Below are 23,926 nucleotides of genomic sequence, written 5' to 3' on the forward strand. Positions count from 1 at the left end.
TTATGTGTTTATCATTCTAGGTGCTCACATTGTCTGTTTAGTTCCTGCTGTACTGGAACATTCAGTTTTCAAGTCAACATACACCAAATAGGACTATATAGTTCCAGGTATTATTTTTTATGTAGTGGCATTATGCTTTTTTCCATGATTACCTAAAGAGATTGCCCCCCTTCAAGGTCTGAATAATAATATTTCCAATCCGTACTTACATTCGCGTTACTAGTAGTGGATATGTATGCTCTTTATAAATTCCTAAAAACGATTTTAAGATGTCCCAGTTTCTAATCTGAATATCGAAAAATTTCAGTTCGCGCTTCGCTCTCGCATTATTTGTGTAGTGAAATATTTATGGTCTTAAAGGAAACCAAAACCCAAGAAGAGAAGCAATCTTATTGGAAAGAGTAAACTTTAAAACAAGTTTCATCAAAATCGGTTATGAAATAAGCAAGTTATGGGAGTTTGAAAACTTTTTTTGTATTTTTTATGGGGATCCTCAAATTGGCAAACGTGCTTCAAAATGGCTGATTTTGTGGACAACTCTCCATTTGTTTTGTACACTTATTTTTAGATTTTCGTCATTATCTTTCAAATTGCATCTTGCCTCCTTCTGAGCACAGCATATATCATGGGGGACAAGATAATTCACACCACGTATGTCAAGGTCGGGAGGAGATAATGTAAAATGTGTAAAATAATGGGGAAAATCAGAAAATTTGTGTACAAAACAAATGGAGAGTTGTCTACAAAATCAGCCATTTTGAAGCACGTTTGCCAATTTAAGGATCCCCATAGAAAGTACAAGACTTTTTAAGCGTCCATAACTTGCTTATTTCATAACCGATTTTGATAAAACTTTTTTAAATTGTTCCTCTCATTTTACTCTTCAGTCCAAAAAGATTGCTTCTCTTCTTGGGTTTTGGTTTCCTTTAATGAATTTCTACGAATAAGCATTAGAATGCTCCTCTTCGGGTTTGAATTTCATTAATTTTCAGCTCGCGCTTCGCGCTCGCAATATTTTATTAGTGTTATACATATCATGTTCATGATTACAATGTCTACAAAAAGTTTTTTTTTTTCATGGTATCCGCACCCCACCCGCCAATGTAAGTGCCCCCCCCCGGGCTAGGGACAAAAATTTGTGAATAAAGCCAGCGAAAAACTTGTTTAGGTTTTTTTTGGAAAATCCTTTGTTATGCGTGTGTACAGCGATATATTTGACCCCCCCGGGGTTAATCCCAGCCAATTAAAGTCGGGGAAAGATCCGACAATTTTGTCTACAGGACAAAACGTTGATAAAACCTCTCCTATTTTATTTTTGGTTCGGTAGGCGGTCATTTCGGCATGAAAAATCTCGTAATCAGCGTTGTTACAAGTTATTAAAGGTCTGTGGCGTAATCGGCTGCAGCGGTGTGCCGAACGAGCGTCAAATATGATTATTTTGACAAATGTTAATGCCTTCCATGATATTCTATTTAATAGGTTACCATCAATACTATACTGATCATTTCACATTTGTTGTATGACATGAAAATATCGTAAGAGTGAGCCTTTATCGCTCAGTTAAAGTTTAGAACTGCCGATGTCACTGCCTTCACCAGGCCCGGTGTTAGAGGGAGAGTCGGCCACATCATCAGTGCAAGGCACGGGGGAGCTCCGGCCACCTGAACAGGAAGAAGTCTGTTGGCGTGGAAGGCCTGAATACCGTGTGTGGGAATGACAATTTACATGATTGACAAAGACTGAGTCAGTGAATGAGTGAGTGCCTTTACAAAATACCAAATTGCCTGGTTTGGGTCTGGTAAACTCTTTGAAGATGCCACAAGAACTTTTATAGCCATGAACGGCATAGCTGGCTGGTTTTGCATTGATGCTAGTTGCTAGCACTTTAGCAGTACAGTCATGACAGTTAAACAACAACCGTCCATGACAACTGAGCTGACCTGGTTCTTCTGAGTTTGCTTTGTCCTTTGACTTCAACCTCATTCATCAACAGGATCAAGTTTACTTCTACTAGTTATAAAAATGTTTCCAACTGCGGGCCTTTTTCGAGGTGTTCTTTGCCCAGAGAATGATGAAAGTAAAGGAAGATGCAAAAGACCATACTGTCACTTCAGACATGTTCGCAGAGGTAACTTACTATTTTTTTCAATTCTAGATTTTAGCTTGTTGTGTCACAGAGGAATTTCTCAAATTCTTAGACAAGTCACGGTAGCCCAAATCCAGTCTCCTTTCTCATGTTTTCCTTGGGCACTTTAAAAAAAGCATAGATTAATAAAATTATGTCTATTTGCCCTGAAACTCAGTTATGATGTGGAGAATGTGTTTTATATGATAATTTTTGTGATTTCATATGAAAATTTAATTTCATCGGGTAGCAGATCCAAATGTTTTGGACCTCGTCCCCTACACAGTATTTTCATTTTCATAATCAAACGCCTTTTAAAGTAGACAACCGAAGAATCAAAAGTATTTTATAATGACTTTTTTTGGTCATCATTGTAAAGGGGAAGTATTACTAATCAGATATATAACTTAACCTTTTAAAATAGTGATTAGAGTTCGCAGAAATCAGCTCTCAAAAATGACTTATTTTCATGGCATATTTCTGCCTTCGTCCGTCCTCTGGCGAGCTCCAGCTGAGTGACGTCACACCACGAGCAGTGAGCAGCTGAGCTGACAGCAGCCCATTGAAGACGATCTTTCCAATCAGCGTTTTTTGCTCTTAGAATAGTTTATTCCTCTCGAGATTGGTCTTATTACATAGATAAAAGTTTGAATTTTCTGAACAGTAAAATGAAATGCACATTTAACATATTTTGGTAACCGATATTTAGCTTAGAAAAAATTATTTGTTTTCAAGAAATATACGTGAATAAACAAAGCATATTTTCACTTAGAAATCATGCTTGCACCACATTGATATTATTATCAATATAAAGCATAGACATTCGTCTTCACAACTGAATAAAAATTATGAAATTTAATTACGTAGCAAGTTCAGGAACCACAAAAAAACACGGCAATATATGATCGCGAAATGATTGGAATTGCACTTGGATTGCCGAAGCATTGCGAGGCAACTGCAGCGAACGCACTTTGTTCATATATCGTTATGAACACGGTCCATATTAAAACATGGTCTGTGGACAAATCTGTACGCACGAAGATTTTTTTGAGTGCGGGGATCCTGGTTCGAAACTCTGATTTTTTTTTGGTTCTGGATTTTTTTTTTTAATTATGTTCCTTCCCCATTCCTATCAGCTCTTTTTTCTCTTTTTATTTTCATGTGAGATTCAGTCCTGTATTTATTAAATCTTACTTCTTAATTGCTGCTTTTGATTTTCAAGTTCTTGATTAGATTCTCTACTTATATTATTTGGGCAGCGACTCACTCACTCACTGACTGGAGTGGAGCAACACAATGACGACTGCAGTGGACAAAATTGGTCTTTACAGTCCACAATTCAATAAAAACGGGCAAAGGAACACAGTTCTGAATCACGTTTGGTCTGAAGTTGTCGAAAACAGAAATTGAATATCACATTACATGAAGAAAACGGTAAATTCGGAAGATATTGAACAGGTCAGTAAGGTGATTCAGTGCATGATGCACAGAGAGATGATGAGCACGTCGATTGTGTGACGTCATAATTCTCGACCGTTTTCGGCTGCGTGATTGTCGGTCTGGGGGGCTGAGAAGGGTGTCTAATAATTTCATTTCTTGCATTTCCACGGCATCTATAAGACTTTTTAGTGACATATTTGTGTATAAAAAGACAATACCTTTCCATCCATATATAATTTGTCTATAATCATCACTTTCGTGAAATTTTCTTCGTGTGTCTCCTTTAAGCTTAGGTTGGCTGGAAGTTTGTACCACTTCATCTTTCTGTATCCAATTACAGAATCAGTCTGCAAGATAAAAACTCCAAGTACCATTTAACATGTTAATGAAAAATTAAGACCTTGGCCAAAAATGGCTCTACATGTATAAAAAAAAGAAAAGAAATAAACTGGATTCAGTTTGAATTTTTAACTAATGGCCACTGTGAGTCTACAAAAATAGCACATAGTTATCTAAGTAGTAGAGAAGAGGGCTGAATATTAGAGAGAATACTGCATGCATGCAAATCTGTGTGCTCTTAGGCGTTTTTAAATATGAATTTTCTTTCTTTTTCTTTTGCAGTTCCACCTGTGGAAGCTGCAACTGAGTCAAAGAACACTGAGGAACAGAAGGCGGCAAAAACCAGGCCCGCCATTGAAAGCAGCAGCCTTCCATCCCACAGGAGACATAGAGACAGAACTCCAGCCACCAAACCTATCCAGTATGTCCCAACACCGTTGTTCCTCTGCAAGAAACCTTCGAAGGATGCCTTCTTGGAAGAATCAACGGAAGAAGAGGAGCAGGGTAGTAAAGATGAAGAGGTTGGTTCAGGTGAAGGGGTTTCCGCTTACACCCCAACCCCCCTGGCAGAACTGGAGGCTATGGACAACCCTGATGAAGCAATTGTTCCTGGAGGTGATGATATGCTATTAATGGAAGCTGAAGCAGAAGATTGTAGTGAGGATCAGTCAACAAATACCACTAAAGATGATTTCCAAGAAATGCCATCTACTGATGAAAAGAACTTGAAAACAGAACAGCCTTCTGTTACTGAAGAAGTGGAAGATATGGTCATAGAAACCCATACATATGGTGGAGTTACTGTGACAACAAGAACTCCCAGGAGTTTATGTCAACCTGACCAAGCATTTGTGGAGGAAGACGAGGAGTACAACCCATTTTCTTCCAACTTTGATTCTGATGAAAAGATTAAGGTTGTAATGAAAGGAAATGTTTGTGAAAAGGGTAATGAAAGTTACAAAACGACATCACAGTCACTTCATAAAAACAAAGAGGTCATCCCAGAAACGTATCTCCCAGAAGCCAACTTTGATCCACTTTCAAAGAATGATGCATACCCTTCTTACGGAATCTCAAATGACTTGGCGAATGATTTTGATGCAAATGAAAAGGACTTCAAAGGATATTCAAACACTGCTTCATATTCCTACAGTGATATTCCTCCCATGACAGGTGTGGATTTCCATCCTTACAGCTACACTTCTTCAGACAGTCATTGCATAAATGATGTTCCTCCAACATATTCAACATCAGGGCATGTTGATGACGACTCGGGTCTTTCATTGGATATTGAAGGGAGCTATGATATGGAAAACCTTGAGCAATATCATGAAGAAGAAACAACCAAATTGGAGTTGAAAAAGAAATTTGATAAGACAAATGCAAATGACAAACTGTCTCAGGTTAAACGCCATAAAGTTCCTGAGGAAAGTGAGAGTAAGACAAAATCCATTGTAGCCAAGAAAGTAGTTTTGAACAAAAAGAAAGAACTTTTGAGCAAAAAGAAAGAAGTTTCTGGCTCATCTAGCAAATCAATGACCCCATCCATAGGAAAAACCAGTGCTGCATCAGGGAAATCTGTTAAAGTGACTTCAAAAGCAAAGCCTAGTCAAGAGAAAACTGACCCTAAGAAGTTGACGCCGAGCAACAAGAAAATTACGGAAAGCAAAAGTGGAGTGAAGACCCAGCGAAGAGAGGATGATGCTAAGAGCGGAAGCAAGACGGTCAAGACAGATAATAACATTAAACCTTCAGAGAATACGTGTATGTCTGATGTGAAGATTTCAGAGAAAGAGAAGGTCACAGAAAAGTCCAAACCAAAAGTATCAGCTGAGCAACTGGCAAACTTTTTCAAAAAGCACCAGGAAGTGAAAGGATTGAAATCAAAGGGTAAACAAAAAATTGGGGAGCTTAAAAGAACTACTGAAGATAACAGCACCACCATAAAAATAACAAAAGAAAGCAAGTCTTTGAAAAGCACTTCTAAGGGATCAAGCAGCCACATGAAAGAAATAAATCATAAAGAAAAGGTCCACAGTGCTGATGCCAAAGTTGGCACCAAGGGAAAGCAAGAGTCTCCAAAGACGACTGGAAGGGATCGTAGTCTTTTTCAATCACTTGGAAAACCACCAACAAAAGTTTTGCCAAAAAAGCCAACTATCAAAGAATGCAACTTTGACATGTTTGCCATAGCCAATGACTCTAGTTCTGATGAAGAAGGTGCAAGATCAAAAACATCTTCTAAACAAAAAGCTCCTGTATGTAGTCCTCCAAGAAAAAGATCAGTGTCACTTGATAAGAACAGACATGCTAGTGGAAGTGATAGTGCTGGACAGAAGAAAAGATCTGCTTCCCCTTCCAAAACAAATGATCCAAAGCGTTTGAAGAAATTGTCCACTTCACAATCAAAGAAAGAAAGCACCAAAATCATAGAGCTGGATCTGTTTGGGGACGATAGTGATGGGGAGTCGGATGAAGTCACTTTGATATCTAGTGATTCTCCCAAAAAGATTCTGAAAAAGTCAGCAGAGGTTCCTAGGATCAAGAAGCAAAGCTCTTCCTCAACGTCTGATCTCCCAAGGAAAGTGGTTCGTTCTGGTTCAGGAGAGGTACTGTCAGCTGGAAATTTCCTTCCTACCACCAGCAAAGTCAAGTCTTCAAGTGTAAAGACTTCTAAGGTTGGCCCTTCCAAGAAACCATCAAGTTCTGTAACACAAAAAACTCCAGCAAGTGGACAGAATCAAGTGTCAAAAGGTCCCCTGCTCAAGATTAAAAACTCCATTGAGAAGCAAAGTAAATTTGGGTCAAGTCTCGATTCCAAAATCACCACCCAGGAGAATCGAAAGCACCAACTGGTAAAAATTCCGTCACGTGAGCAAATGCACGTCTATTCTCTCTCTGATGATAGTTCAGATCTACCCAATGGTCTTGTATCAAGTGATGACGATGAGAGCGGTGATGACGATGCTGGGTACGATATGGGAGGAAGCAGTAATGACACTGGTAACCAAGAGGACGGAGAGGGAGATGAAGGTGACAATGAATACATGGCAGAGATGAGGAGGTTCATGGAGGAAAGCTCTTCAGAAGATGACATATCCGATGAGTGTTATCGCATTTTCCAGGAGGAGCAGGCGAAGGCAAGGTCAAGGGGTCAGTCGTCAAAGGTGAGATCATTCTTGCACACTTCAAAATCACTCAAGTTGGGTTGTTTTAGTAAGATTTTGGATGTTTTTAAATTATGTACATGTATGGGTGTAATAATGATGATTATGATGATGATGATGATAAGATTTAAAATCAGCTATATCCGATCTGCAGAGTCCTTAAAGTGCAATGAAAGAAAGAAGAAAACATTGTATGTACAGGATAGTGACTCGAGGACAATGAAGAATTCAAGAAAAGGAAATATTGAATAGGTTCATCTTTGCATCATAAGGCAACATATTATGTCACCCCCTCCTGATGTGTTACTTGGAACATGAATGTGTAATACTGTTAGACTTCAAGTATTATTCAGCATAATGATTCAAAATTCCTTTTAAACGAATAATTGATAATGTTTGTTTTCACTGAAGAATCGAATATGGTTACGTTTATCTCCCTAGCTTCCAAAACGAGCAGAAGAGCGAAGTTCCAATTCAGCTCCAGTTTCTTCTGGAAAGCAGCGGGTGGCTCATTCTTCCAAGTTTGGAGTAAGTTTTATTCTTGATGTAGGTGTCAGGCGCGTAAAACATTCCCCGTAGACTTGTGTGTTCAAATGGCACGTAAAAAACTTCATAAAAAATAAATGTGAAATTAGAGGGTTGAATGTTTACTACCTTTGGATAGGATATATATCTGACATTCCATTTCTGACCAGAGAAGGGTATCGTAGCCAGCTCATTTTAAAAAATAAATTGCCATTTATGAAGATAACTATGATGGGATCGAATTCATCAACTGAAACCGTAAAATGGCCCCAAATTACTCCGCCAGTCACAAAGTAGTTCCAAATCATTGATATTTTTTTCCAATTTAGGCAAAGGAATTTCAGTAGTTACCATTCTAGAATCAGTGTTAGATTTTGAATCATATATATACACTTATGTCAATAAGCAATATCAAATTGAAAAAATTCGAATGGGTCGGGTCGAACGAATATCTTTAGCCCTCCTGATGTAATTAGAGTCGTGGCACCTGTAATCATTAATTTCTCAAGTGCCAGGGAATTTGGCTCTTTGAAAAGATTTACCAAATCCTACTTAAAATTTTTTTTTTACCAAACCCCGAATCGTGTTTACTTAAGAAATGCCAACAGTTCCCTATGATAAATTGTAGTTCTTGTAGCAAATTCAATGGACGATAGGGCTCAAAGTGATTGCGAAAGGCTCTGATAATGCACCTAAAAACTGGTAATGGTGTATGGTTCCTTTGCCAAAAGTCTTTGCTGAGTCGTTTAGCAGGGATTCCACTACATTTATAATGGCACGGTGCATCTTTTTATATTTAGCTTCCTGCACTGCATTCCTCATTACTTTGCCTATTTGGATGATTGGTAATGAAAAGCCGTTAAGCTGGCCACTTGTGGGAAAGACACTGCTGATTTTTTTTGACAAGGTGTCGTGTGGTCCGGTGGTTACAGCATTGGACTCATAATTGCAAGGATGTGAGTTCGAATCCCAACTCTGCCATTGTCTCCATCTTGATAAATGGCCCGAGAGTAATATTTGTCGTCTATAACGTCAGCCAATATGACTGATAAACCAAGAAGCGTTATGTTTCCCAGGTAATTTGGTTACAAATACCGGTATTTACCAGCTTGGTGTTTACCAACAAAAATCCATTGTGCTGAGTACCTATGGCTACGGGAGTAATAAACAGAATCAGAAATCCTTGGAATAACCATGATGATTACAAATTGATCTGATTGTTCTAATAATCTTTGCATGATATACATGTAGACATAGAGTGAACCAACTGAGAGATGTTCTGAAATTCTTAGACCAGATTTTATTCATTTGCCTTCCAACAGGATGTGAAACGAAAGCCGACCCCCAAGAAGCCCGCTAACTCTAGGCTCAGCGCAGCTCAGATGTGCCACAATCGGTATCTCATGATGGAGCGTAGGCTAGAGAGGGCGTCCCAGGAGCAGGATGATGGGGAGACCACCGCTGGTGCTTCAATCACAGGGAAGAAGAGAGTAGCTCATCAGCCAGGTTTGTTCCAACGATGTAAATTTCTGGGGGTGGGGGGAATTGTGTGACAGTTGTCACCACTGACTAAATTTTCAACTTTGATAAGATAGTGAGTCTTTGGTTTCATTGGCTGAGAAGCTTTATAGGGCTTTTAGGTTGGAAATAGGATAGAAATAAAGAATAGGATTTTGTTTACAATTCAGGTTGGCGGTCTGCTTTGTAGATTGTATTCAAGAGGCCTCATTGGCACTTGCAATATATGACTTGTAGTTATCTTTGAATTTGAAAAAGCAAAGCAAACCTGACATTTCATTTCAACTGTTTCCCCACGATTCTATCTATGTTTGTCATCGTATAGTCTCGACCAACAACACTCTCAAGCACCTCACATTAGGGGAGTCCTCCTCTGAGAAGAAAACCACTACTGTCATGACCTCAAAGATGGGTAAAAGGACAGCTCACATGCCCAGGATGGTAAGATGATGATGGTGATGCAAGTAGTGATGATGATGAAGACGATGATGATGGTGATGATGATGGTGGTGGTGCTTTTGGTGATGGAAATGATAATGATGAATGATGACAATGGTGATAACGAGGGTGATGGCAACAACGATGATGATGATGCTGCTGATGATGTTGATGATGCTGCTGATGATGTTGATGATGATGATGATCATAATGTTAATGATGATGGTGATGATGATGTTGATGATGATAATGATAATGATGTAAATGATGGTGATGATGATGATAAAGATGATGGTGATGATGATGATGGTGGTGATGATGGTGATGATGATGGTGATGATGGTGATGATGATGATGATGGTGGTGATGATGATGGTGATGTTAATGGTGATGATAATGATGGTCATGGTGATGATGATGACGCTGCTGCTGCTGATGATGATGAGATAATATGATTGGGATGATTAAAATGATGGTAAGGATGATGATGGTGGTGACAATGTTAGTAATGGTTATCATAGTGATGGATAGTATTATTGATGATAATGAGGGTAATGACATTGATGATGATGATGCTGCTGCTTCTTATGATGATAGTCTGGATAATTTGATCTTGATGGTGATGATATGGTGATGATCATGGTGATCTAGGTGATATTGATGATGCAGTTGCAAGTGTCTTGCAGCACCCCGTTCAGTGATATTCCCCGCCTTGATTCATCTTCTGAAACTCTCCTTGGTTATCAGGTTTCCAAGAGGCCAGTGATTCCTACAGATTATGGCAGCAAGGTTCCTATGAACATCAGACAGCGATACCTCAACGTATTCATTGATGAACTCCTAAAGACTTCAGAGGATGATAAAGATGCCTTTGATAAAGTAAGTTCTCGTGCATTCCTCACACCTTGAGGTAGCAAAATATGGATGATTCTCATACAGAGAGTAGGTCTTATAAAGGAAACCTATGAATTTTTTTATTGAAAATCAAAAACTGGGTGGGAAATTTCATCCTTGAAACAAAACAGAATACACATTTACACTTGCAATTTTCTGTCCCCTCTGGATAGAACATGTTGCATTTTGATCCTTGAAGGAGAAGTAAGTTTACCAGAGATAGGTTGCCTAGAGCATCTACCTGAACCTGTGCACTCTTCTTCAAGTTGCATTTTGTTTTATCCATGTACTGTTGTGTCTTTACACCTTGGAAGAGCAGAAGCTAGTGTGTCATATGTCTTACACATATGTGTCAGTACTCTTCTTCTTACAGTTCTTTACTTTGTCCATGTTCTGTTTTTTCTGTAGGCCTTGGAAGAAGAGAAGTTAGTTTATCAGAGATCTTCCACCAAGAACATCTACCTGAACCTCTGTGTGAATGCTCTGAAGAAGCTCAAGAACCAGACAGATAGCAGGATGCAATCCCCTCCATCCACCCCGTCTGTGCTCTTCCCCTCGAAGGTTGTCTCCCATGAGGCTGTCCTAGGTGGCAAGCTGGCCGCACAGACCTCGTACAGCATCCACAAGCACTCGAACCTTGACAGTGAGAGCTTTGAAGGTAAGTTTCCATGAAATATTTGTTTTGAGAGTATGTGGCAAGCTGGCCGCACAGACCTCCTACAGCATCCACAAGCACTCGAACCTTGACAGTGAGAGCTTTGAAGGTAAGTTTCCATGAAATATTTGTTCTGAGAGTATGGAAGCGTCGTGGTGTAGTGGTTCTGACTGTCGTCTTATAATCAGAGGGTCTGGGGAGCGTTTCATGAAAGGACTTGTCAGAGGTTTTGTCCGACAAGTCCTGTTTTATCTGACTGTTCCCATGAGAACAGTGCCTCTCAACCAATCAAAATCAAGGAAAGCTGTCAGATCTGATAGCTTGTCAGACAAAACCGTTGATGAAACGCTCCCCTGGTGTTCGAATCCCACCATGGCCTAGCATCCTTTAGCAAGGCATCAATCCATGCTTTGCCAACCTCCGCCCATTTGTCAAATGGGTTCCCATAGGATGCAAAAACCTACATGTATGTAGAATGCAAAACAATTTAATTTGGAAACTCTTGTTGGAATGCTCATAAGGGAAGTGAGCAAGATCATTGTGTGCATGCAATCGAGGATCCAATGACACTGGACAAGGGTAATAATATATCTGTGAAGTGCTAGAGAAGACATTCAGATGTACTGTGTGTTTTATAGAAGTGGAATGTTATGATTATTATCACTGAAAAATATTCATCAAATTTTATAACCTGTCAAGACCTAATTTTAGTTTATTAAATGCTGTTCAATAGAATCATATAGTATTTCTACAATTTAGGCATGGAGGTCTTGGTCACATTTTTTTCCCCCATTATTTTTGTCTCATAGGGATTCATTTGTATGATAAGCTCCAGCGTTACATCCTGACAGAAGTTCAACTGCGGGAGAACGGTTACCCCAGACCATCGGACATCTCGGGTCAAGCAATCCTGTTCAAGGAAGAAGCAAACAAGAAAGTTGCCAGCAGTGATCGTAAGTTTCTTACTTTCTTCTTCTTTCATAAAGTTAGCCTTGTGTTAGCGACTACCTTTCTATAGCAGCTGCCTGCCTATAGTGACCACTAAAACTGATTCCCTCGACACATGGTGTAAGAACCTGTCTATAGCGTTCACCTGCCTATTAAGGCTTGGATTGTCACTGTAGACAGGTGCCAGTGTATATGATCTGGTAGTATAAAGTAAAAGAAATGAGGGAGTAATAGATATAAGAAGGCAAGGGTAGAAAATATACATAGCTGGAAAAACATAAAGTGAGGAGGGGGGGGGGGGGTTTATTAAAGCTGTTTATACGTTTGTAAGTTATACACTGCCTTATGACAACCGGTAAAATTTTCAGTGATCAAAATCAAGTTTTCAATCGTTTCAATCGTGGGTACCCAATGGATTAATTCCTTGAACGTACTGAATCCTAGAAAGATCTGCTCGAGTAAAGCAGGGGTAGCAGTGTGCCCCTGAAAGGATTATGACCCTATACAAATACCTATTTTTCATTATTATCAATTACGATTGTTTGTTCTCAATTGTAGCAAATCAACAAGTGTGCTGTCGATGTGGGGCGACGTACCTGAGACTTCCCAACGGAAAGTACATCACCAGGGAATCTTGCACCTATCATTGGGGCAGACCATGGACAAGAAGGAGTAAGTACAGATTCTCATCAGGAGGAGGATGAAGAAGGAGATCGCGATGATGGTGGTGGTGATAATGGTGATGGTGGCGGTTGTGATGGCAAGAGATGATAATGATAGTAGTGGAGATGATGATGATGATGGTGGTGGAGATGATGATGATGGTGATGATGGTGATGATGATGATGATGTGATGATGATGATGGTGATGGTGATGATAATGGTGATGATGATGATGATAATGGTGGTGGTGGTGGTTGTTATGGCAAGAGATAATAATGAGGATGATGATGGTGGAGATGATAATGATGATGCTGCTAATGATGATGATGATGGAGATACTGTGAATGATGTTGATTATGATTATAATAATGACGAACACCCTCATGATGATGGTGATGATTGCAATGTTGTAATGATGAGTTGGTTAGGCTTATGCTGATGATAAAGCTAACAAGAAGTAAGTTGATATACAATGTATTTCAGTAGAAAAACAGTTAAAAATTTGGCATTTATGTTGGTATGGGATGGTATGACAACACAATCTTGAATGTCTTTTCTTCCCTAGCTTCAAAACCTACAGTAAGTTAAAAAATTAATCTAAGTCACATCAGCGCTACATGTAGCACGACACCAAGTGAGATTTGTCCCAGCACCTGCTTCAGTTTAAAAAGACCAATACAGAAATTAACCAGTACTTGTGCAAAGAATGTGTTTTTATGATGACAGATACTTGGATGTAACTAATGCTACTCACGATTTGTTACTTTTTTTCAGTTGCTGGGATGATTGAAAGTCGTTTCTCATGCTGTTCTGGTGATATGGAGACCAAAGGATGCTGTATTGCAAAGGTATGCCATTTACATTATCTTGTTAGGAGGAAATTGACAAATTCTGTCTATGTTGATCATTTTATTAGATATTATAATTTAATGATAATTTGATACAGCTGGGGAGCTTATTTATGCCCCCTCAGACCTTGGCTGTTGATGCACGATTGTGACAGAATTTTGCATGCAGATCACCAATGATGTAATCTCCAACATTACATTACTAAGTTTTGGCTACATACAGAATTGCATTGGATTTGTAAATGAGACCATGTTTTAGAGCAATTATGGGTCTGACATGCACTTACAAAATGTTCTTTATCCACTGTCACCTTTATAATTTTGATTCTTGTTTTCCCACATATAATGTATTCACATACTCCCCTCCCTGGGGAGCATTCTAGCAATTGGCAGCCAGGGAATATTTTTCATTTGTTTCTGCTCTTTATTCACCACCACGTTCACAGTTTGGATTCTGGTTTTTCCCATATACAAAGTATTGACATATTCCACTCCCTGTGGAGCTTTCTAACAATCAGGAGTTACTACCTTCCCTCTGTTCTGTTGTTAATTAACCATCACCTTTACAATTTAAATTTTGGATTCTGGCTTTCCCATATATAATGTATATCGTACACATATTCCACTCCCTGGGGAGCTTTCTAACAATCGTCAGTTACTACTTTCCCTCTGTTCTGTTCTTAATTAACCACCACCTTTACAATTTGGATTCTGGCTTTCCCATATATAATGTATATCGTACACATATTCCACTCCCTGGGGAGCTTTCTAACAATCGTCAGTTACTACCTTCCCTCTGTTCTGTTCTTAATTAACCACCACCTTTACAATTTGGATTCTGGCTTCCCCACACATAATGTATACCATACACATATTCCACTCCCTGTGGAGCTTTCTAACAATCATCAGTTACTACCTTCCCTCTGTTCTGTTCTTAATTAACCATCTCCTTTACAATTTGGATTCTGGCTTTCCCATATATAATGTATATCGTACACATATTCCACTCCCTGGGGAGCTTTCTAACAATCAGCAGTTACTACTTTCCCTCTGTTTTATTCTTAAACAACCACCACCTTTACAATTTGGATTCTGGCTTCCCCACACATAATGTATACCATACACATATTCCACTCCCTGGGGAGCTTCCTTACAAGCAGCAGTTATCACCTTCCCTCTGTTTCTGTTCTTTATCTACCTTTACAGTACCATGTAACTAATAACAAGGAAGGGAACCTCTTGGGCTACATGAAGACGATCCCCAAGGACATCCCACGGAATGGTCATCCGGGCATGTACTCCCTTGATTGTGAAATGGTAGGTTTCACTTGAGTTGATCCAAAAAGGCATCGACCAATCGAGATGACTGTTGCATGCACAATTTGCTAGAAGAACCTACCAAGAACCAATCAAAAGGGTTCAAATAAAGTTGTACCACACCTGGGGGCCGTTTCATAGAGCTGTTTGTAAGTTAAGATCGACTTTAAGAATGACTGGTAATCCTTTCTTGTGGTGAGCAGTATACATCAAAATGTTCATTGTTGAATATTTAGCACATAAGAAAGGATTACCAGTCGTTCTTAACTTACGAACAGCTTTATGAAACACCACTTGCTTGATATTCACTTCAAGCTTTTATTATGAGTAGTGGTGACTTTAGGATAATTGGCATAAAACTATTTAAAAGTAGTCTCCTAAATGTCTGGTTTTCATCTTGTGAGGATTACTGATTTTCTACTTACATTTCCGTTGATTATTCAGTGACATATGCAGGTGATCAAGTATTAACAATCACTTGGCAATGGCCATAGCTATGGCCATTCATATTGCAGCACTCCATTACAATGCACACAACTCTGTCTATATGCATGGTTCTATATGGAAATGGTATCTCAAACACTTCTTACTTAGTTTTTGTGTCTGTTATATTCAATGTCTAAGCCAGTTCTGCTCAAACAAATATCACCTACAATAAAAACTACTATTAAAATTTAAAATCCAGGTTTTTTTTTCGTGCTGATGAGAACCAAGGTCCCCACTATTTAAGGTTTATTATAGCTGTTTTGATTCACCTTCTTCAATTTTTATGTTGTAGTGTTACACATCAATGGGTCTTGAGCTAACCAGAGTGACGGTAATCGATGAACATCTCAATGAAGTATACGATACCCTGGTCCAGCCTGACAATGAAGTGGTCGATTACAACACGAGGTATGTAAATCACGATCTTTGCTCTGCCTTTCTCTCTATATCTGTAATTCAACAGTTTCATATTCTATATTGTACAAGTTGATCTTTGTTCATTGTGCACCTTGAGTGCCATTTTCAACAGATGCGAACGCTATATGAATCTTAAATTGTCATTATTATCTTTGACGAGAGTTAGGTAATAAATGATGTCTTAAACATATTTGACATGAAATTGATTCAAAATGGCCTTGTATATTCTTACTTCCATGAAAGTATCCATGCGAGACATCTGATAAATCACACATTTTCTGATGCCGTGAAGTCCTATCACTTTGTTCCATTCAAACCTTGTGTGTGACTTGCGAATGACCACTTTTGCTACCTGCAGGTCCCTCGCATTGACAGTATCTTGCACGCAGTTGCCCTCGGGTGTGCACCCAAGTCTGCTTTGCCCGAAGAAAAGTTTTGAACATGATGAAAACTTTCTCGCGGATGATTGCCCCAACTCCCCCGCATGGCTTGCATGGAACGATGTGACAGGGTCCTTAAATAATTGAAAAAATATCACATATCTGGGGCCCGTTTCATAGAGGACTTGCAACTGTTGTAACTTTGCCATTATGGCAACTACCATGGTAACAGGGCTCAGCAGCCAATCAGAATCAAGGTTGCCATGGTAGTTGCCATAATGGCAAAGTTACAACAGTTTCAAGTCCTTTATGAAACAGGACCCTGCTGTCACATGCAATGCCATGGCCATACTGCATTGCAGTGGTGCATGCATCTTACCGGCGCCAACCACCTTAGTGACAACACTGCCTGTGCCCAAGTTACTAGTAACTTGATAATGTTTTTTCCTCTACAGATTCAGCGGTATAACAGAGGATGATCTGAAGCATGTCCGGACCAAGCTACGGGATGTGCAAGCAGTCTTGCTCAATATGTTCTCTGCTCAGACCATCCTAATAGGGCACAGCCTAGAGAGCGACTTTCTAGCACTGAAGGTAAGAATGAATTACTTTTAAGACGTGATGACTTCAAGGACTGGCTAGAGCAGAAGGGCGGTAGGATGCTAGTGAGGGGTGATTTTTTTAAGTCGGTGCAGCCAGCATATTGACTTCAGCTCAAGCACATGTTGTGGGAAATTTACATAGCTCATGAGAGTTGATGCTCTCCAGGAACGGGAATGGACAAATATATAAATTTGAATGCCCTTATGCCAGTCAGATGACAACCTTGTTAACAGAAGGAGCTTTTTTTAATGGATTGAGGGTTATACATACCATAACTCTTTTTAGTGTATTAATCAATAAACATGGAAAATGTTTAGAGGAAATGGACATCATGAACCATCTAAGAAAGGCAACAAATTGAGTTCCTAGAGCACCCAGTTGGCAGACTTCTTGAATAGTCCACGGTAGTTGCATGTGTTACACAGAGGCCATGCCTGCTAGAAGAATTCTTAATTTGTATAGAGGTTCCCTTATTACAATATTCATGATTTATATCATGAATTTTTATTTCTGCATATGAATCAAAGCTGCCAAGAAGTACAGATTTTCAGTAATTAGTACTGAGAAATGAGAAGAATGGTGATGGTTTCATGCAAAATTTTTAAAATTTCAGTTTTATGTGCTGTCCCATGGTATTTTTTACAGCTTTTAACGTAACGTAAATGTTCTTGTTCAGGTTGGCAGCCCTGCTGTGGACAAAGTAATTCTCTTTCCCGATCATAGTGCCCCTCCCCCTCTTGGTTGCGATATATTTTTTAAAAATGATTGATTTGATGAATTTCTGAACCATGATTTCCTTTGTTTTTCAGCTGATGCATAGCACAGTTATCGACACCGCGATCGTCTTTCCCCATCGCCGAGGGCCTCCCCTCAAGAGGGCGCTAAAGACTTTAATGGCGGAATACCTCAATAGACTCATTCAAGATGATGGTAAGTATACATAGTGGCCTGTATTCTGAAATCCATTTTAATATGGATGGCCAAATGTGACTCTTGTCTTAACAGTAGAGACTTGACTTATCCTCACATATGACACTCAAAATGTTAATAACTGTTCGAGAATAAAATGGTTTTCTTCACCATTCAAACACTGGGAAATAACAAAGAAAGCATAGGAAATGTACAATGTAAACAAAGTTTTAACTTTTTAGGTTACCATATTTTTAGTACAGACTTAGACCGTGGCCAAAGTTTTCCCGGTATGTGTTTCATAAAGCTGTTCATGAAGTTACACATGACTTCACGCATGACTGGAACATGTTCTTAGGTCATAAATCAATTAATACTGGAATATTACATACCACAAGAAAAGATCACCAGTCATGTGTAAAGTCATTCGTATCTTACAGACAGCTTTATGAAACACCCACCAGACTTCAGACCATGGGCAAGTGACTGTGCTATGCTGTATGGTAATTGATATTTTCAACCTTTCTTTTTGTAATTTTTGTGGATTTTTATTGATAAAATTTGAATCTGAACATAATTCTGTCCCTTTATCAAACAGTGAGTGGTCATTAGAGGCAGAGCCCAGATATTTTGATGCAGGGGGTGGGGGAAGTGACCTCACAAGGAGTTTTGAAAAAAAAAAATTGATCCCCACCTCTGCACACCCCCTCCCACTGTGGTGCTGCCAATGAGATATGATGAATAATTTTGTGACTTCTGCTAACATCATGTCACCACTATTTTAAAGAGAAATTCCAGTAGTTGCAGTAAACACTGATTTCATGAGAAAGTCTGTAAAACAAGGCTTAATTGTCAGTATATCATCGAGGATCTAGATCTGGTACAGTTACATTAACTGAACTTTGTGAAATCTTGAAATCTATGCTGAAAAATGTTCACACCGAAGATCCCCAACACAGATAAGCCCACGTGGGACAATGTATAATTATTGCTTAGGGCGTCGGGCCCGACGCCCTACCCGATTCCTGTGCTTATTTGCTGATTTCTCAGCAATTACACAATTTCTTCCAGAATTCTTTGGCACATGTGTTTTATTTATACAAACAGACACTTTGGTGGTCATTTCATTGGATTCTGTACGAACTCATTTTGATATCGTTACCAAAACTAGCATTTACCTTTAACAGTCTTGCCCTGATGCGCGCACAATGGACAGCACCCCTGATATTTGTGGACGCACAAGCGATTGATTTTCTGTCTTGCCTACTCCACTCCATCCCATGCTTTATAAATGGGTTTCATACCCCTAATATGATTATAAGCAACAATATTCGTGCCCTGGCAATGAACATTAACTGAGACTTGAGTATTGTAAGATAAGTTTCTTTTGATCTGTTTTTAAATGTTTTTATGTCCTCGCTATGGAGTTCCCTCCCATGAAAAATCAGGGGCTTGTCTTACAAAGAGTTACGATTGATCCGACCAATCGCAACTATGGAAAGCCAGCAAAGTCAACATATAAAATGCATGTTTGTTTAAAAAAATTCTACTTCTGAATGTATATCCATAAATTCATTGATTTCGTAACAATATGTTGTTTTCTCTTTTGTTTACAAAGGACATTTTGCAAATTTCCTGTAGACAAAATTATGACACTGATGGATTTCCATAGAGTGAAAATTGATTGGATCAGTCGTAAATCTTTGTAAGACGGGGCCCTGGGATAGCAAGTGTGTCGAAACATTTAAGATTACGCTAAGAACTTACCCAACGAACGTAGAGGGCAGCAACACACAAGCGTGTTGCTCTAAGGAAGGTCAACTCGATCATGCATGCAACTGAGCTGCGCGCATATTTTATTCATGACAACGAAATCAAATGCCGATCAAATACAACAACAAATTAGTAGTGATCAAGAAACGAATATGAAAGAATATGACTACAACGACATCAAAGATAACATTAAAAAATATGTTGAGGGATATACATAAATATGAAAACATACTTTGATATTTAAAACTTTACAAATGCAAGTTATAGGAAACTAAAATCATTACCAAATCGGTGATTGTTGTTATCAGCGATTTCACCAGACGGCTGAATTAGGTGATTTGCGCCGAGACGATTTTGTGACCACTCGCAAAGCATTTCGGGATTGAATATGTCCCCCTTATTTTCTCTGGGCTCTTCGCTGAACCCATCATCATTCTATGCTTAAGCTACATTATGCTCCGTCGTCTGCTTAGATTTCAACCCCCTAGTCTAGCACTGGTACTTGTTCTGCTAGCTAGGCGTCGATCAGCTTTTATCTGCAGTCCATATAGGCCGTGACTCATTTATTTATTTATTAGAGCAGGCAGCAATGCCAATGGGTATTAAAAAAATAATTCACGTATCTATCAGTAGTATGTTATTTCTTTTCACCATTTTCCCCAAAACTTATAAATTTAGAAATACATTCCAATCAGTAATAAGTGAAGTCTACATCTAACCTAGATCTTGATCATGTTGATCGATAGACCAAAAGCTTCAGTCTCTGTATTTTGGTTGCTCTGCTGAACTGCCCTGGCTCACTCACCGATGGAGATTATAGTAAAATGTCAGAAATTGTTGAATAAATCCCCAGAAACGACGGTTATTCCTGTCTAGTTGATCGATAGACCCAAGTCTAAAGATCTAACTTTATTTGTCTAACTAGACAAATGCTCTGACCAGTCTCGATCTGTTTGTTGAAGATGTTGTTCCACACTGGATATCTAAGTAGATCTAGAATATATATAGATCTAGCATGACTTATAGTCTATGCAACAATAAAAAAATACTAAAATAATAATAAACTCAAAACAGATGAATTCCACATTGTCTTTATAGTATAGGACGCCTAAATCTAGACCATTTGAGGGTTGGTCCATGCAAGCTAAGTTTGGTTCAATTAAGGCCAGCCTGCATGGGCTAGCCGCTAGGAGGTTATGATTTTTTTAGTCCGTTAAATGCCTACACAATAGGCTACAGGGTAAAGTCTAGATCTAGAACTAGAAGATTTAATGGTTGACAAGTTACCGTTAGGCCTTACCGTTAGGCATGAAATCTTTAAAATTCAGTTAGAAAATGCATAAAAATAAAATCACGACGAGCTCAGTCACTTTGCTCTTTCACTTTCGAAATTTCTCCAAAAAAATACGCGTTCTGCCAGCCAAGCCAAGGCCATGCAGGCCCAGGAAAATTTACCAATTCTTGCAATATGGCAAACAAATTATGTAAAAGTCTTTGATTGCACAGAATCAATGGTCAAATTAAGATATGGATGCTGTCTATCAAATCTACTTTCTGCCCAAAATCATAAATTAAGATGGTGTAAAATCTATCTAGCTCCCATTTCTTCTAGTCTAGGCCTAGATCTAAGTATAACTAAGACGTCTAAGTAAGGTTAAGTCTAACGCAAAACGATGATGGCACTCTGCAAACGATTTAACATTGCAATCAATTTCCCAGAATTGGCTGATTTTTCTTAGAAATTATTGAAGAAAACCAGGGAAAATGTGAATAGGTGGCCGTTTATTCAAGCTTTAATTTGGCTTTGGAAGTTTGGTTGCTCAATGATTATCGACCTTCGACGCGACGCAGCGCCTGGCTACGCAGCTCAGCTGCAGCGCGCAGCCAATGCATTGCATCCGATGCATGGGTTTTTTTTCGACGTCCATAGTCTAGGACTCAAAGTTGAAATTTAGACCCGGATTTCGGGGATTCGGCGACTTGTATTAAGATTTATAGACTTAAAAGTCAAATGCAATTTAAAATTTGAAATCTGACCTTGAACAATCATCGTTGATAAACATCAGCCCTGAAGCAATTGCACTTCAAATCAGACCAGGCAAATTAGACGTCATTGTGTATGTTGCTAGAAGATCTATGACGAGTCGACTGAAGCCCCAGCGCATCATCAACGTTACTAGTAGCTACGCGACCGGCCCAGACTCGGCGCACCCAGGCCAGAAAAATGACCTCGATTATTACGGTGGTTGTCTATGCATTTATTAGTGGTGCAGCGAAATTCAGCAGAGGAAAATAAGAGATAAGAGGTATCCTCGTCATAGACTTAATATTCCAAAATGAGAAAAAATGTCAAAATCATGATTATTTAAGCTAAATAATTTCTTTAAAAATAAAAATATTTTTGATATTTCTCCTTAGAATAACCGACCTAATAATTGTTCATTAAAATATTTAAAATTAACAAATGAAAAAAAATCAACTCGACAAAATTCCGAAAAGTCCCCCTTATTTTTTAGAGTGGTCACAAAATTCGAGCGGAGTTGACCTTCCTTAGAGCAACACGCTTGTGTGTTGCTGCCCTCTACGTTCGTTGAACTTACCTCTATATCAATGATGGTTTTTTTGTCATTATTTTGGTTTGCTCCCCCTTCACTTCTGCACCTTGAGCATCTCTTACGAGATGAATATGGGGCCTAATAAATTGCATTATTAAATCATGTTTTTCACACAACAGGGGCCGTTGCAGAAGGAGTTGCAATCAATCGCAGCTCTAAAAATTCACGCGCAACTTGATTTTCAGCCAATCAACAGCGCGCATTTGGGACTTGCGTGTAAACGCAACTCTTTCTGCAACAGTCCCCAGTTGTTTTATGATATATTATTCTGTTCCATCCGTCATTGAATTCAAACATTCCAACTGAATGAATTTTAGATATACCCTAATTTACGGGCATTATATTTCAATCTAAATATCAAATTTTGTTCTCTCTGTAACAGTTGGTGGGCATGACAGTACAGAGGATGCCAGGAGCTGCATGGAACTCATGATCTACAAAGCCAAAGAAGATGCCAAGGTCAAGAGGAAGAGGTGACACCAATCGCTCCTCTCCGAGATACCGTCTTCTGGATGCAACCTCCTATTCTCTTTCTCAACTGCTGTATTGTCAAGGTCTACTCTCTCCACCTAGGTGTTAAGTGGGCACCCAGTATGAGGATTCAAAAGCAAATGCTGTAAGCCTATAGAACATTTTGAGCTTTGAAGCTCAAGCCAATGTTGTATGCCTAATTTATTTGAGCTTAGAAGCTCTTGCTTGATTACTCCACAGGGAGTGGAGTAAGTGAGTAAGACCATGCAAGCCAGAATCTGATGCTGGGTGTATTCTGTGAAGCACCATGAGATATCATCCAAATGTATGTAGCACTTTCTTGTAAGTGGAATATCATTATGTAACATTATCCACCTACATCACCAAAGGTCACAAATTTCAGTCCCCTTTTTTATCGTAGGCCTGTTGCACAACAGAAAAACTTGTAATTTTTTTGCTGGAGTTCTTCAATATGTTGTCGATGGCATAATTTTGTTTGTTTTTGGTTTTTGTCTCACCTGCGAAGCAAAGTGAGACTATAGGCGCCGCTTTTCCGACGGCGTCAACATCAAATCTTAACCTGAGGTTAAGTTTTTGAAATGACGTCATAACTTAGAAAGTATATGGACCTAGTTAATAAAACTTGGCCATAAGGTTAATCAAGTATTACTGAAAATCCTATTAGAGTTTCATGTCACATGACCAAGGTCAAAGGTCATTTAGGGTCAATGAACTTAGACCATGTTGGAGGAATCAGCATCGAAATCTTAACCTGAGGTTAAGTTTTTGAAATGTCATCATAACTTAGAAAATATATGGACCTAGTTCATGAAACTTGGACATAAGGTTAATAAAGTATCACTGAACATCCTGCATGAGTTTCACGTCACATGACCAAGGTCAAAGGTCATTTAGGGTCAATGAACTTTGGCCTAATTGGGGATATCTGTTGAATTCCCATCATAACTTTGAAAGTTTATGGATCTGATTCATGAAACTTGGACATAATAGTAATCAAGCATCGCTGAACATTTTGTGCAAGTTTCAGGTCTCATGATTAAGGTCAAAGGTCATTTAGGGTCAATGAACTTTGGCCGAATCGGGGGTATCTGTTGAATTACCATCATAACTTTGAAAGTTTATTGGTCTAGTTCATTAAACTTGGACATTAGAGTAATTAAGTATCACTGAACATCCTGTGCGCGTTTCAGGTCACATGACCAAGGTCAAAAGTCAATGAACTTTGGCCGAATTGGGTGTATCTGTTGAATTACCATCATAACTTTGAAAGTTTATGGATCTCATTCATGAAACTTGTACATAAGAGTAATCAAGTATCACTGAACATCCTGTGCGAGTTTCAGGTCACATGATCAAGGTCAAAGGTCATGTAAG

At 38.9% G+C, this 23,926-nt stretch overlaps 1 protein-coding gene across 1 annotated transcript; it reads left to right on the forward strand.

The window, feature by feature from the left end:
• The first annotated feature begins 1,897 nt into the window (after nucleotides 1–1,897).
• On the forward strand, nucleotides 1,898–23,038 carry LOC121423967 (RNA exonuclease 1 homolog). The gene is made up of 15 exons (XM_041619522.1): nucleotides 1,898–2,128; nucleotides 4,187–7,071; nucleotides 7,513–7,599; nucleotides 8,919–9,102; nucleotides 9,440–9,555; nucleotides 10,300–10,431; nucleotides 10,855–11,104; nucleotides 11,911–12,054; nucleotides 12,608–12,721; nucleotides 13,487–13,560; nucleotides 14,767–14,877; nucleotides 15,656–15,771; nucleotides 16,616–16,754; nucleotides 17,573–17,693; nucleotides 22,443–23,038. Exons 1-15 carry the CDS (start codon nucleotides 2,023–2,025, stop codon nucleotides 22,535–22,537), a joined length of 4,674 nt encoding a protein of 1,557 aa, XP_041475456.1. The 5' UTR covers nucleotides 1,898–2,022; the 3' UTR covers nucleotides 22,538–23,038.
• The last annotated feature ends 888 nt before the right edge of the window (nucleotides 23,039–23,926 follow it).

Source organism: Lytechinus variegatus, chromosome 11, assembly GCF_018143015.1.
Source record: "Lytechinus variegatus isolate NC3 chromosome 11, Lvar_3.0, whole genome shotgun sequence".
NCBI classification, from domain to species: Eukaryota; Metazoa; Echinodermata; class Echinoidea; order Temnopleuroida; family Toxopneustidae; genus Lytechinus; species Lytechinus variegatus.